We start from the raw sequence: 15,732 nt of genomic DNA, 5'->3' as shown, positions 1-15,732 counted from the left end.
AACCCACGCAGGAAGAGAGGGTGTTTGCAAACTCCACCCAGAAAGACCCAGGCTTGCCGCTACACCAGATAGTGTGGTTGCAGGAGATGGCTGCCCTTCTGTGAACCTGGTCTGGTTTTGCTGGAAGTTTCTTCTTGCTTAAAAGGAGTTTTTCCTCTCCACTGTCACCAAGATCGTGCTTACTTGTTGGTGTTTTCTCACTAATACTGCAGGGTCTTTACCTCGCAGTATAAAGTGCACTGGAACTTCTCAACTGCTGTCACGATTCAGTGCTACAATAAATTAACTTGAATTTAATTGAATTAAATTTAATGAAATGCAATTCAAGTTCACGTCACTTAAATTCAGTCTCACAGAAACTCATAAAAATGCAGTAGCTCATAATCACTCTATGTATTAAGAGCCTGGCCAGATTAAAGCATTTCTCTCTTCAGCTCTAAAGAAAGTAGCATTAATCAGTCAAATGGATGGATGCCACAAAACATGCCAGTAAAGCAAGCCCTGAGGGAATATGCAGTTATATAATGAAATCGAAGTAGACCTGGAAAAGGAGAGCTGCTCACAAAAACAGTGAAAGTGTGCTTCATCATGCAGTTCATATTTATTTCTTAAATCGTCGAGGCAATATAAAGAAAAGAGGCAGCAGGGATGTCAAACTAACTAAAAACCACAAACAACAAATTTTAATGACAAATAATTAAAAAGGAAAAAAATCCACTATCACCCATAACTTTAAGGAGAATATTCTTTTTAAATAAATAGGCTATGATCAAAGCTAACATAATAGCTTAATAAAATATTTGGCAAATACAATACAAAATACTTACTAATACAATTAGTTAAATGTGACACTTTCATTAAAGTGGTATTTTTTAACAGAGAGATGAATGACTGTGTGTGCTCACAAGTGTACATATGCGTATGTGTTGTGACATCTTATTCCACAGTGCAGAAGTTTTCCAAACTGTTCTCTCGGGCCTTGGGAAGCTCATTGTGTTCCAGTAGTCGGTACTGGAAGGAAACGCGGTTGATATAGTTCCCACTGGACACGAGCCTCACCACTGAGTTATCACAACCAATCTTCATCTGGGCTGAAGGGCCACAAGGAGAGGAAAACACATACTTTACACTCTACCATCCAAGAATTTTTGTTCTGTAGCCAGCCCTACTTACTCTGGTTACATTGGCAGCAAAAACATTTACTTTGTATCTGTATTGCAGTATTTTTACAAGTAAAAACAGCAAATATATGTAAACATAAAATGTGAATTGCATTGGATATTTCACTATGTGGGATGTTTTTATTTTGTAGGACTCTTTTACAGCACATCATAATTACTAGTAAAAGTGTTTCTTGGACACAGTGATGGACACAGACTCACCGAGTCCACTGAGGGAGAAACAGAGGTCGGCCACAGGGAACATCTTAGAGGTATCCACCCCATTCCCTCCCAGCAGCTCCACATAGTCACCTGACCCTGAGCAGCCAGACCACGCCAGTCTCTGTAAAATAAATGATCAACAAAATATTTTGATGGTGAAGTCCAGATAAAGACTTTACTTTGTTACATAGAAAACTGCCATTAAAACTTCCTGTGGAGCTCTTTGGACCAATAAAAGTACTATATGTTAACCTGGAAAAGGCCAACCAAGTGGAGATGTGATTCCAGTGTTTCATGGTTCTCTATTGAGCAGGTGCTTGTAACACAATGAAAAAGTAATACTGCAAAGGATTCAAATGAAATGACTTCATTTGACTGAAAAATGTTTACACAAACGATTTTTTTAATATTTGAATTTGGAATACATACAGTTTTCCTCAGAATTTAAACAGAGGCAGTTAACAGGATGTTGTTTTTCAGATATTTAAAAATGAATATTTTACTTTATTAATTTATTATTTATTATATTACACCTTTATGAGCATGCTTTGTACCACTTTTCTCCTTCCCTTATTCATAGAGAGTTGCATTTCATGTAATAGCTTTTATGACTACTCATTACTTACTATTAATTAAGTAATTAATAAGTACTACTTATTTATGTTTTTTTTTTCCATTAACACATTTTCCATTACACACTTCAGCTCTTGTTAACGTTAGTTAACCTCACTTTTTTAATAGTGGAATTGTCATTATAGCAGAAATTGTAGTAATCTGGGAGCCTCTGCTTAGCGTTCTGGTTCTACCAGACACCAGAGAAGCTTCTCTGCATTGTTGTATTTATATGTAATGTATTTATACATTTGTTTGTTTATTTAACAGAGGCTCTGTCAAGCTGCACAGAGTAGATGAGGAGGGCAGGACATCAGGCACAGGAATGTCACAGAAAATCTGGTCAGTTTTCAAAATAAAAGATCCCGTGGAAACTACACCCTCTGCCCTTGCAACACTCTGTGTGATTTGAAGCACTTTACCGAACAAAACTGTGTAACAGATGAAAAGTCAAGGACATGGTGTATTTCAGGGGTAAGACTTCGATATGACTGGTAAGTGCTCTGCTGTGTTCACCTGCTAGCTTTTTTCTAAAATTCATAAACTGTTATTAAAAATGTTTATTAGACTTATGGTTATTATTTTTGACTCCATTTGTCATTACTATTCCTTATTTAACATTAAAAACTGAGGATCATCTTCAAACATTTAGTATGAGGGTTTAACATTATAATCTACACACAATGAATAATATTTAGTTTAGCTAAAGTGGTTTGCTAAAACTCTTCCATCTATTAACCACAGTGATGTTTTCATTTAGTCTCATTAGATCATTTGCCATTGAGGATTTATTTTCTGTTTTCTTTTTTTCCACCTATTGGAGTGGGACTTATGAACACAGAGTAATTTACAGTGGCAGTGAGGCTCAGCAGCCAATTTGCCAAACATAACACTGTTTTTGGATGACTCTCCAAAATCCTGGATTACTTTCAATGACAATATTTTCAGTTGACTGTGGTATAATATCAGCATGTGGTGAATGCAACAGAAAATTGGAAACTATCCTAATAGATTCTGGTATGAATAGAATGGTCATCCATCTGTAATAGGACTAACAAAGTGAGACGGTGGACCAATCACATCATTCATGATATAAAATCACCAATTAACCCAGTTGTTCTCAAACTTTTTCTGGCATGCCCAACTTTAGTTTACATCCTTTTCCCTTAGTCTTCCATGCTCCAACTGCAGTGGCTCTGTTCTGAACCCGCCACACAGTTGGAGGACCACTGGATTAACCTAACCTACCATAACATACTTTTGAGCCTGAATACCTGAAGAAAGTCCTCTCTGGCACAATGAGAACATGAAATTCTACACTGAAAGGCTTCATTCAAGCTCCAGGCTTCACTTTAGTTTCAGTCTCATAACTGTTTGTTTTTCCATTTCCTGTGTTCATCAGCTTCCCTCTAGATGTAGGAAGATGACATCCCAGTGCTAATTACGCCTACTGAGCTCTGATCGATCAGTTAAAGTGATTTCCCCATTACAGTTAGGAAAATGAAATTAATAAATCTCTGTAGTTAAACAATACTTTATTAAATTAAAATAAAATTAAAATCAAAATTGCCAAGTACTAATAAAATTTGTGTGATGACATAGACAAACATGCAAATATTATTAATAGCTTTAATAAAAAAAAAAATATATCACACTCTGAATGCGTTTAAAATGTCCAGCTGAAGCTAAAGGTCTATTTAAAGTGTCAGAATTTGGCCTCAGTAAGATATTTATTTCACAGAGAAAAGAAGATTGTGTGTGTGTGACTGTGGGCACATGCATGCGTGTATGCATGTGTGTGATCTACCTGTGGACTTAGCTCATTGCTTTTGGCCTGCCCCAGGCTGAGTTCTGTCAGTCGGATCTCCACGGGGTAGATGATGGAGAAGCTGCAGTTCTTGCGCTGATGTGGCATCACCATGGTGAAGCTTCCCTCTGGACTCTGAGACATGATGTTACAGGCTTTCCACACGAACAAATCGACACATGCACAGACAGGAGAAGAGATTTCACATTTCTAGTTCTCCATAACCTGAGAAACTCATTACTGACACTTCACGTCACAAAGAGGACAGAATCAGCGGGTGGCAGCTGGAAAGGAAATCCAATTCTAGTTCTGATCACAGAACTGAAAGAAAGAAAGAAAAGTGAATTCATAAAAGCATTACGGAAAAGGGAGTCTGAAAATGCTGCCACTTTGTTCATATTGTTCCCTTCACATTTTTGTTGTAAAGAAACCGAGCTAATCAAATGTGAAGAGAGACGTTTGAATTGTTAATTAAACAATTAAATGTTGTATGTGTATCTTTTACATCCAATTTTTGGTAAGAGCCACTATCACAGTCACCATCTAGCTTACCATTGGTAAATATTACCCATCAGTAACGGTTACCTTACCATTTTGATCATTCATTCATTGTTACTTTTGCTTTTCCTCCATCAAACATTTATACATATCATTCAGTTTAAGTCAGTCTAAACTTTAGACTGTGGAGCTAGTTAACAATTTCAGTCGTTTATCCATACTTTTATATAGCTGTTAGCTCCATTCTGTTTGCCAGCCAAACTTTTAGATTTAAGGAATGTTCTAGAAACACTCTGACTTTTATTATGTATTAAATGAGTAACACTGTTATGTTGCATGGAATATGTGAGGTAGCTTTATTGTCACTTTGATTAGATCATATATAAGGCCTAAACTGCAGACGGTTGCACTTAATGGTGAACAAGGGGATAAACCACTGTTAACCTATAAATAATTAATTGAAACTGCTGGTTTTTTTTTTTTTTGTCTGCAGCCTTTATTTCCTTGTCTTTGTCTTACAGCCAGACGGTGACAGTTATGTTTCTTGACACAATGTTAACGCTGTGTTTGTCAAACAGCTGGAAAACAGGTGCATCCTTCTCACTCAATTCGTTACGCTCGCTCTTGGCCTTGATTAAAGCTCGACCAAGCACAAATGTCCAGGAAGTACACTCATGCGTGCACACAAATGTACCCCTCATTTCACAAGACATATAAAAAAAACAAAACAAAAAAATAACACAAATCTTTTACGCGAAGACTTCAAAGTGTTTTAATGTTTGGTTTTAGATGTTTTGGCCACAAACTGATCTTAGTGATGCATAACAAGACTCACGGAAAGGGTTGTATAGTTTCTTGACAGCGAGGGTGAAGCCACTAGCAGGGCTGTGAATGCGAAAGAAGATCATGGCAACATTCTGAGAAGAGCGGCTGGTGGCTCCTGGTGCTGTGGAGGAACAGTAGTCTGTGTAGCGCTCGTAGAGGGGTAAAGGATGGTCCTGATTGCTGGGGAACTTCTCTCCCTTCAAAACCCAGCCATCAAATATCTTGAAGAGGAACATATGATATGTAGTAAATACAAAAATTAATGCCTTTACTTACTTAATTTCAGCACACTTATTCCACACCTTCACATACAAAACATGAAGCAGTGTCTGAAAATACAAGGCATAAATTTTTAAAATGTGGAAGAAGCCAAGGACAGCTAGCATGTCCAAATTAAGCTGTTAACTATATGACTAAGAGATAACTCATCAGCTTTATGTAAGAAGCCAATTCGCTTTTACAGAAAGAAACAAGCAATCTAATTGCCAAGATTTTTCCCCCTATATCATAGGTGTCAAACTCTGGCCCGCGGGCCAAATTTGGCCCGCAGCCTAATTACATTTGGCCCACGAAGCCATACCAAATTACTATCAGAGCTGGCCTACTGGTATTATACAGCTAATATATATATTGTTTAGTATTAAGCTTTGCTTGTTCCAGATTCAGTTTTTCAGCAAAACGTGTTTGAGCACATAAGAAAAGATTCATTCTTATATCTGGAGGAATAAATATATTTCAATAAATACTAACGTTAGCCCGCAACTTTGTTCCAGTTTTGAATTTTTGCCCACTGTGTATTTGAGTTTGACACCCCTGCCCTATATGTTTCTTTCTTGCATGCTGACAGCAGTAAGTGAACTGGAGTCACATTCCTGGTTTGTGTGCACAGACTTGGTCAAATAAAAATGATTCTGATCCAGTGGGTTGGTGAAAACAAATCTTTGTGTTTTCTATTCAACTTAAGACATGAATCATCATGTTTTATTGGGTAATCCGACATGCCATACAGCACATTCTACACTACTGTGCTGTGAATAATATTTAATTACAAGCATAATCCAACATGAATTTCATTCTAAAAATATTCTGTAAATCTCATGTCTTAAAATGAGGTGTGCTGTTTTGTTTTATTGAGCACATTAATCCTACTAATATTTACACAAATCTGCTCTTGGTTTCTAGATCACATGCATGTAAACCTAGGCTTTATGAAATTCTAATGTCCCCCTTTCCCTATGCCATGAACTGAAATCTGCACTGGCAGGCTTGGCTTCAGAACTAAAGCCTTCTCTTCCCACTCTTGCTCTGAGTAATGTGACCAATGCAGAAAGCATCCAGTGTGGTGTTTGGCCCTTAAACGCCGCCTTAACCCTGTTTGGCCTAATTTCAAATGCACAGGAAGAAGATGAAATAGAATTCAGAGTTTAAACCGAAAAAAGCCTTGGAGTCCCTGCCTTTCACTTAAAAGAGGGGTTGGATATGTGTGGGGGCTATTTTTAGTGTGTGCGCCAACCTTTATGAAGTCTCCAGCGCTGCAGTCGATGCTGACGTCAGACAGCTCCAGACTGATGACTTCACTGGGCTCAGCTATGATGAAAGCTGCACATGCCAGCTGTGGCTTTGATGCCACAAAGGTGAAGAGGCCATCAGTGGCCAGCATGTCCAAGCATCCTACAAACCACACACACAGTCAGTTTTCCATTTCAGACCAAAAATACATTTAAATATTCTAGAGACTAGTACTTAGAGCTTTTCTTCCCCAGCTGAGCACCCAAAGCACTTTTTATTACAAGTCTTATTCACCCAAACTCATTTTTTTGGTCAGCTCAGGGTTCAGCATCATACCCCAGGATACTTCAACAGGTAGAATGGAAGAGTTGGGGATCAAACCACTGCCCTTCCAAGTGCTTGACAGCCCATGCTAACTCCTGAGCCACAGTTGGTCCCTAAGCCCAACTATAACAACTTTTCGCCTAACTCTTAAACTTTAACTTACGTTAACTAACCTTCGCCCAGTCCCAAACCTACCCTGACCACACCAAGTAACCAAAGTAGAATTAAAGATTAAAAACCAAACTGGATTGGTCCCCATAAGTGACTATGAAATATATACACCCCCAGAATACAGGTGAGGCAAACACACATATGAACACACACACACAGCCAGATACATTACATTACACATATATTGGGTTCAGAAAACATACTGGATTTGAGTTTAGTCTTAATAATTTCTCATGAGGTCAAAGTGTTACTCAGAGGACAGCATCAGTTTTCATTTAAAAATGTTTGCTTGGATTAATGCATTAATTATTTAACGTGTTTAGTAGCCTATGTTCTAATTAAGTGACTGAATGGGCACTGGTGCATAAATAAACATTCACCCAATTACTGTTTTAAATCCAGCAATTGTTATAATTCGGTGATTTAAAGCTATTTTTAAGCAGTTCTTACTGAGAGGTCGGCGGAAAATAAAATCCTCTGATTCTCTTTTCTGGGCCAAACTCAGCAAAGAATATAATCCATCTGAGGCTTCGTTGTCCTGAAAAGAAGAAGGAAAACAAACAAGTAAATACAAACGAACAGAAAACCTAAGATTTCATCTCTGGGCTGCTCATAAAAACTTGACAGACATGAGTTCAGACTGCCTCACTTGATCAAAAATTCCACTTTGCTCGACTACAAACGCGACCTTACCTCGATGTAGCGAGCGAGCCCCATCCTTAATGAAACGCAGATAAGAAAGAGAAACAGCTGTGTGCGCAGAGCCACCGACATGCTGAAGTGCGTCTCTCGAGGAGTGTGTCCTGAAGCTGAGGGGAGAATAACGGAGCTGCCTGTGAGATCGCAGCTTTTATAGCAGCCCAGACAGGCAGGCAGGCCGACATCAGAGGGTTAGTGACAAACATTTAGCCGTGCGGACTTAAAAATGACTTTGATAATGAGTGAATAAAAGCGGTCATTCAAGGCTGTTTTTAGGGAATTCAGATGTTTAGAAACTAATAATTACTGCGTATGAATTCATTGGAGGAAATGCAATACTTGAAACATGTCAGTGTTTATTAAAATCGCTACACAGCTTAACATTGAGTAGACAGGCTAACATAGTGCTTTGTGGTCAATTTGGTGACTCTTCATTGAAAAATAATAGCTCGTGGGACATATTTGAACTGCCAAATACTGTTGGTATTGATTCTTCAAGTCTCAGGAACACTGATAAGAGGGATGAACCGTATTTTTTCCCCAAAGGATATTCCCTCATTTGCTGTTTTGATGGCCATGGTGGTGCTGGAAACACATTTGTCCAGAAACTCTCATTGTGTTCAGTAAGGTTGAAATCTGTTAACTGCTCCAGCAAAACTGAATAATTCACGTTATTTACATTACAAATAAGTCCTTCTGTGACATCTCTTGTGTTGTCACCCTGGATGGGACCACTCCCATAAGGATAGAAATGATTCACTATAACTGCATAACTGGGTAGGTAGGATTACTAGGATCACTCCGAACAACTTTATTTTGATTTGCAGTGATCCTTAACTCTAAGGAGAAAAATGCACTCAAACAATGATAGCAAAATACTCCTGAGCTATTACAGAGGTTATGGATCCCCCTTACAGTGGAGGTCAAGCATTCATGCCTGTACCAGTCTCTTTCTGTGCGTCACATTTGCCCTGTGACGTGATGAACGATGACTCATCTGATACCACTTCTCCCACATGTGTCTCTAGACCAGTGCCTCTGGGTTTTGCACCACTGAACTCTTCAGTGTGCATTCATCTCTGTAATAAGGATCGAAATGAATCTTAATACAATACGACTCTATTTTTTGATGGACTCTTCTTACTGACACAGTCAGGAGGAAGAACTCCCGCTTTATTTTTACTTGCATATCACACTAATGCAGGAGCATCACAATCATCAAATAGGCAATGTCAGACCAAATGTTCTGTGTTTCTGTAAAATTTCCATAGATCTAAATGCTGATGTCACTTCACCATTCCTATGAAAACACCTGTTAATGGAATAGGCTATTTGACTGAAGCACCTGCCATCTGTGCCCCAACAATAAGCCCTCTTATAAAGTCCCTTCGATATTTTCCTCTTGCCATCTTGATACAAAAGCAGAACTGAATGGGCCTGCTCTGAATTTTTATAGATGACTGGATGTTAACTGCTTAATTGTATGGTGCAGTGGTCCAGGGTGGAAGCATCTGCACTCTCCACTTTTTCCTGCAGTTTGTCACACAAATGGATATATTGAGACTTTGGCGGAGAGAAAATGAACCTCATGCGCTCTTTTATATATACACTTTTCGGACATGAATGCTCAGATTGCAAAAGTCATGAATTCTCAGATGTCCTTTGAGATACTGAATGAGTCAGAGTTTATGCAGTGCCACTCATGAGTCAACCTTCAGCTAAAGAACCACTTTCAATTTGGTTTCAGTCTATTACATTTGCCTGACATTTGGGCATCGGGGAGCACAGAACTGCAGTGGTTAGTGCTGCTACCTCACGGTGACATTGCCATGAATCTTCTAGCTTGGTTTAGAGTTTTTCTGAGCATGTATGTTCTCTCTGTGCACCTCAACAACCTCTCACAGTTCAGTGAAAAGCATGTTAAAGTGTTCACTGATCCTAAATCGAGTTTTTTATTTGAATTATGAGCTGAAGTGTACTCTGACAAGTGGGATAGGCTGGAGTTACTGCTTATTTTGTGTTTTATCCCCATTTCCAAAATGCTGCATTTAAGTACAGTAATTTGATTGCATGTAAATTTTCGATGCCATTGTGTTGCATACGTTCAATGTAAAATGTTGATGGAATTTGGTCGAAAGAAATTTACTTGATTGATAAACACTCAGTTTATACCAAGCATCTTTTCCATAATGATTAATTATTTGAATTAATACATCTTTGATTCTATATAAAGAATCTTTTCTGTTCCTGCTTCTGCTTTCTGATCAGCAACTTGTGGCCTGATGGGACTAATATGTGCGACAACTTTTGACTCACTTGCTGGTTACTATTAACTCATTCACTGCCATTGACGTCTATAGCCGTCAATTGCAGTGAATGAGTCAATGGGTTTAACTCATTCACTGCCAATGGCTGGCAGTGAATGAGTTAAGACTTAAGAGACATCTGTGACAACTGTGACAACTATCTTTTTAAGGACGTGTTTTAGCTCCCCGTCTCTAATAAAGGAATAGTGAGGAAATGAGGTGTTTCTCTGCAAGAAGTCTGAAGTCTGACTTACTGACTGAGGTCAGTTAGTCAAACACTCATCAGATTAGAGAGGATAATTAGAGAGAGGATGATTTTTTATATTTCACATAGCAGTTTGATAGAAGTTTGATAAAAGGTGCTTTGTGTTCCACTGTTTCAGATACTGCAAGTAGACCTCTATTAGACTGAGTAGAATACCACCAAATTTTGCCACAGATTTGTGCTTGTGCTATAGCCTGCTTTCTTCTGTGTTTAGAGAGATATAACCTCTTTGCTTAGATTTTTATTCATTCATTTTACTTGTTTTTGCTGGCCAATTTGACAGCCAGGAAATCAAAATGGACAGCTGTGGTCTAAATAACATCTTTGGACAAAGTGAGAACAAAATGAGCAGTGAGTCATACCGTATACTGCACATGAAAAAAGGAAAAAGACCGGAATATTTGTCCGGAAGGAGAAAGTAAGAAAGAGCCAACAAGGGAGAGCGAGAGTCTGCGATGTAGTTCAATTTGTTTTGACATAGGAAAGTCATTTAGAGTTGACCACTTTTAGCTGCCTGTGCTGCCGCTGTGAAAGGTCAAACTCAGATGTAGCTGAGTGTAAGAGATGATGATCAGCCTGTCAGCGCTCATACACACATCTGATAAAATAGCCCTCTCTTTCTGTCATTCATCTGAAATGAAGATGAGAGACTGTGCGTAAGTGCGCCTTGAGCTAATTACAGCTGACATTTTTTTCCATCGTTATTAAGGTCTACGATGCCACACAGAACAACAAACCACAAAAAATAATGAACATAATGAATAACATTTACTATAACAGCCTGTCAGCCTGTTGACTTTTAATGCTGATGACCTATTCGAGGTGTGTTACTTTCATCTAAAAGCCAGTAGTCAGTGTTAATAATTAGTTGCCTCACAGAGTCATTGCGTTGTGAAGATGCCTCAACCTATTAGCCAGAGTCTCACTGTTTAAAGTGTGTTTTGCTAATCTGAATGACACCACAGGAAAGGGAAAATGCTCGCAAAATGCTACGTGGTGAGTGCCCATGTGTGTGTATTTCCTGGTGTTAAATGCTCGTCCCTTAGCAATTTCATGTCATGTGATGTGTGCGTATGTGTGATGCGGAGCTGTGATACATACTGTAATTGTTAAAATCCAATTTATTAAATGAATTGATAGATTTTAATGAACACGTAACCCCAGAGTCTGATTATACTGCTCTAAATGATGAACAGATACAGCAATTCCCTCAGTGCTGGCCTATTTGCAGAGTTCATTTTCTAATCTAATAACCATATTTAACAACCACTCTTCCCCTATTACCTCCCCCAGTGTATCACCCTGACTGAATGAAGGGTGAGAAAGAATGAATGAATTGCCATCCTGTGCTACACATGGATGAACTTTCTCTGTAAATGTGTTATTCTTGGGGAACCATAAAAATACAGTACTAGCATGACTAAACCAACAGCACACAAGAATATCCCAGTAATTGTGATATGAAAAAACGGACAGAAAACCCCCCCAGTACATTTGAATATTAAAATCAGAACATCAAATTCAGATGTGTTTAAAATGTTTTAAATTTAGATACCATAAATATCATCACTAAGAAAAACAAGCGAGGAGCCAGCTGCTTCTGTCTTCACCAGACAAAAGGCTACAACACCATCTGGTGGCAGATGCAGAAACAGGTCTATTTTTGCTTCAAGAAATGCACGAATCAGTGGTAACTTCTCAATGATGCTCCAAGTGGCAATGACAAATCCTTCCCACAGTTTTCTCAAAAATGCAACTGATTTGGTTTACCAGGATTTTCCTAAAGATAGAAGCAGTTTAAAAAAAACTTAAAGGAGTGTGATTTGCTGTATCTGGGATGATTGTCCCAGCTGGCAAGATGTGACAGTCACCCCTCCATGTGGTTAAAGTTAAATCACAGTGATTGTTGACTGCAGACATTAGTGTCTTAACCCTGTCTTACTGCCCAGCATGCAACCTCCTTTTGAACACCTGCTCCCTGGCAAACGTACACATGTAGCTAAGTATTTTTGATTTTTTTCTTCATTGTGTGTTGCCTCCTTTACACACACAGGAACACACAGTTCTTGTGCGGATCTGTCTGTCAACACAGCGGTCCAGCCCGGCTCTCCCCACTGCCTGACTGACCCATTCATCTCCCGTGTGGGCTGTAATGAGCTGACCCTCCCCATTTGGACCAACCTGACAGAGAGAGATTACTTTAAAGTCTGCATGGATTTTCTCCTTTGTCCCCTCCTCCCCATTCCTCTCCCTTGAAAGTGGCTAATTCAAAGTGCATTAATGAGGAGCGATGGATAACACACTCTTCTTTTAATTACCTTCCAACCAAGTTCTTCAGGGGAGGTCTGGTGACTCCCATCTGACACTGGCCTGTTTATTTGGTTTGGTTTTTACCATGTTAGACTTTTGTGTGATGCATTATGTAGTCAGAAGAGATCATGCTGAAGCATTTATGGGTTATAGGGACAACACGTTAAAAAGAAAAATAATAAATGCACAAAATACATTTAGATAAAAACAGTTTTTTCTTAACGTACATCTTTTAAAAAAAATCTTCAATCTATTATTGGCGAGGCTATTGAACAAACACGGATTATGCTAATATTAAGAATAAAATACTGAGGTATTGTATACACTGAAATGAGCCACTGGAACATGATGTGAAGAGCTTTTTGTTGTCTGTTTCCTAGTAAGCACATTCACAAATTATACAGGGATGATTGATGGTGCATGCAGACGATGAGAATAATTCTACATAATAGTATAATTACAAAGTGTGATGCAAAATAATTGTTCTGGAGCCAACAGGGACCACTTTCCCCAATGAAACACAATTAGGTAAACTGATATAAACAGAGAGCAGGATTTGACAGAAAAGCTTAGGGAGTAAGATAATCACTTAAAACAAATCAACTCCAGTTTTGTTTGGATGATGAAATCGATTGCTCAAACTAAAAAATAAAATAAAACTCACTATTTCATGTGTATGCTGCTATTATACTAGTTTCTTTATACACTTTGTTTTGTTTTTTTGGTAATAAAACAAAGTCTTACATAAAGTGTAGTAACTAACTCAAGCATGATCCTCAATATCAGTGCTCACCAAACCTGGTATGGTAAAATAACACATACCAAAGTTTAAGCTATTGCTTAAACTTTCTTTAAACAAATAATGCAAAAATCACCCTTAGTCATAGGGATTTGGTGGCTTGATGTTGTTTTTGCAAAAGCGAATACATTTACCTGCTGGGTTAATGATTTAGGACCACTTTTTATTGTTATAGAACACACTTTGGTTCTTCAGGCCATGCTCCTATTTGTACAAAGTCTCTGGAGGCTCCTGTATGTCAGACAGTGGCCTTTCAGCTCATATCTTGGAAATCATTTTTTCAATTTCAAGCAGTGACTGTGGGAAAAAAAAAAAGCAGACACTTGTCTGATGTTTTTATTTATGTGAGTCAGTGGCTAACTTGAGAGAGCCTGAGAGTACCTTGTGGCAAGACAGTTGCCATTTGTTAGGCAGGCAGGAACAGTGCAGAAGACAAGTATATAGTTGAAGGTCTTTAATTGGCTGTTAAAACCTCTTACTCCTTCAAAAAATGATTTTAGGTCAGCTCCAAATACTTCTAGCTAAGTCCTGGGCAACATTTTTTTATCTCTTAACTCTTCGGAGGAGGGGAACTTTTCTTGCTTTATATATTGACAGACTTTGCCTGAATGCTAGCATAATGAAAATCTTTTTATACAGCTCATACTGATCTTGTGCATCAGTTTAAAATATATAAAATAAACATTTTCTTCCACCTGCTTAGAGTTTCCTCACACTCTGAAACATGTCTGCTCAAGGCAGAGATGGGTGGGCCTTTAAATGTGTTCCTTCATCATTCAGGCTCACTGTGGTCTGGGCAGTCTTATCCAGCCTAATACACATTGATTAGTCTACATAATCAATGTATTCAATGACAATGATTCAGTACACTGCATAAATTTATCGACTGCAATCAGCTATAAACAGCAGCCCTTTTTTCGTCCACTTTCTGTTTTATTAACTAGGTTTTGATGGAAAAATAATTCTCTGCAGAGTTAACAGACATATTTCATTAAGTGATTAAGTGATACCGAGGTGAAATAAAATCTATTGACCATCTGTCTGGATTTTCTTGAGAAAAAAAAATGGCATGAACGATTAAAAAACAGCGCTGCGAGCTACCAGACAGCTACCAGAAGGTGGCACTGTTTAGCTGCTGTTGGCTTTACTGGCAGCTCTTTGTTACTTGTTCAACCTGAAGAGTTTCACATTGAATTATCTTTCTGTCTTAACAAAGGTGAACGAATAGCAAAACAACAAATACAAGCAAAAATCAGATTCACCCAGGATTAAAATTCATGGATTCAGAAAATCAAATCACAAAATTAGGCATCACAACAGTTGGATGATTTAGTCACATACCTGCTTTATGCTGTAATACTAAACCAGTTTACCCAGCTGTATTCTGCTTTAACCTTTGAAAACAAATCTACCCTTTCAGTGTAGGTGAGAAAAGTTTTCGGGGAATACCAGAACACACTTGTCTGCTCTTACAATTTCAAAACCCCGTCTAGAATGAAACAGAACGCCAAGTGATATATCGTTTTTCACTAGACAGTTGAATAAAAAGAAAAAGTGCAGTAGGAAAACCCCGACGTGAGGCATGTAACTTTGCTACTCCTGGTGGCCATGCATGACCAGGTCATGTAATGAATGTTGATAAAGTAGAAAAGCCGCTTTAATCAGGACGGATCACTGTGCAGAGGTGGAGAATGTCAGAGAGAGCAGGCACAGCTGCTTAGTGAGAAATCCAATATTGACTGTCGGGATAAATGTCCTGCATATTCTCTCATCTGTCCCAGGGGCCGTGGTATTATGCCTCTCACGTTAGCACTCCTAATTGGATTAAAAATGGCTTGTTATTGGGAGAAAAATGACTGAAAAAACTATCACGATTATTGCCTCTCAACAGTGTTGGCTCCCAGAGCTGAAGAGGTGACTGTCAAAAAAAAAGCAGTTTGTTTGGAAACAAACTTGCTTTGATTGATTGTGTTTTAAGCTCAGACTAATGTGGACAGTGCCATTGCATTCAATGCCATTTTCTAGTATTATACAGCAATCACAGTGTGGTATTTCTGGAATTTATCAGCTATTTTTACACATCAAATTTCCACTTCATTTATTTTCAATAGTAAAATAATAAATAATAATCAAATAAAGTGTGTGTGTGTGTGTGTGTGTGTGTGTGTGTGTGTGTGTGTGTGTGTGTGTGTGTGGGTTTAAAGGTGGTTATGTGGTGTATGCAT

At 38.4% G+C, this 15,732-nt stretch overlaps 1 protein-coding gene across 1 annotated transcript; it reads right to left on the bottom strand.

Annotated features, from left to right (window-relative positions):
• Positions 1-582: 582 nt before the first annotated feature.
• LOC113033733 (corticotropin-releasing factor-binding protein-like) lies at positions 583-7,965 on the bottom strand. The gene is made up of 7 exons (XM_026187798.2): positions 7,822-7,965; positions 7,579-7,666; positions 6,638-6,795; positions 5,135-5,345; positions 3,802-3,956; positions 1,383-1,503; positions 583-1,091 (listed from the first exon to the last, which is right to left on the bottom strand). Exons 1-7 carry the CDS (start codon positions 7,900-7,902, stop codon positions 937-939), a joined length of 969 nt encoding a protein of 322 aa, XP_026043583.1. The 5' UTR covers positions 7,903-7,965; the 3' UTR covers positions 583-936.
• Positions 7,966-15,732: the final 7,767 nt, after the last annotated feature.

The sequence above is a fragment of the Astatotilapia calliptera genome, chromosome 12, assembly GCF_964374335.1.
Source record: "Astatotilapia calliptera chromosome 12, fAstCal68.1, whole genome shotgun sequence".
Classification (NCBI taxonomy): Eukaryota; Metazoa; Chordata; class Actinopteri; order Cichliformes; family Cichlidae; genus Astatotilapia; species Astatotilapia calliptera.
The sequence above is the reverse complement of the archived record's forward strand: the minus strand, read 5'-3'. Positions and strand labels throughout refer to the sequence as shown.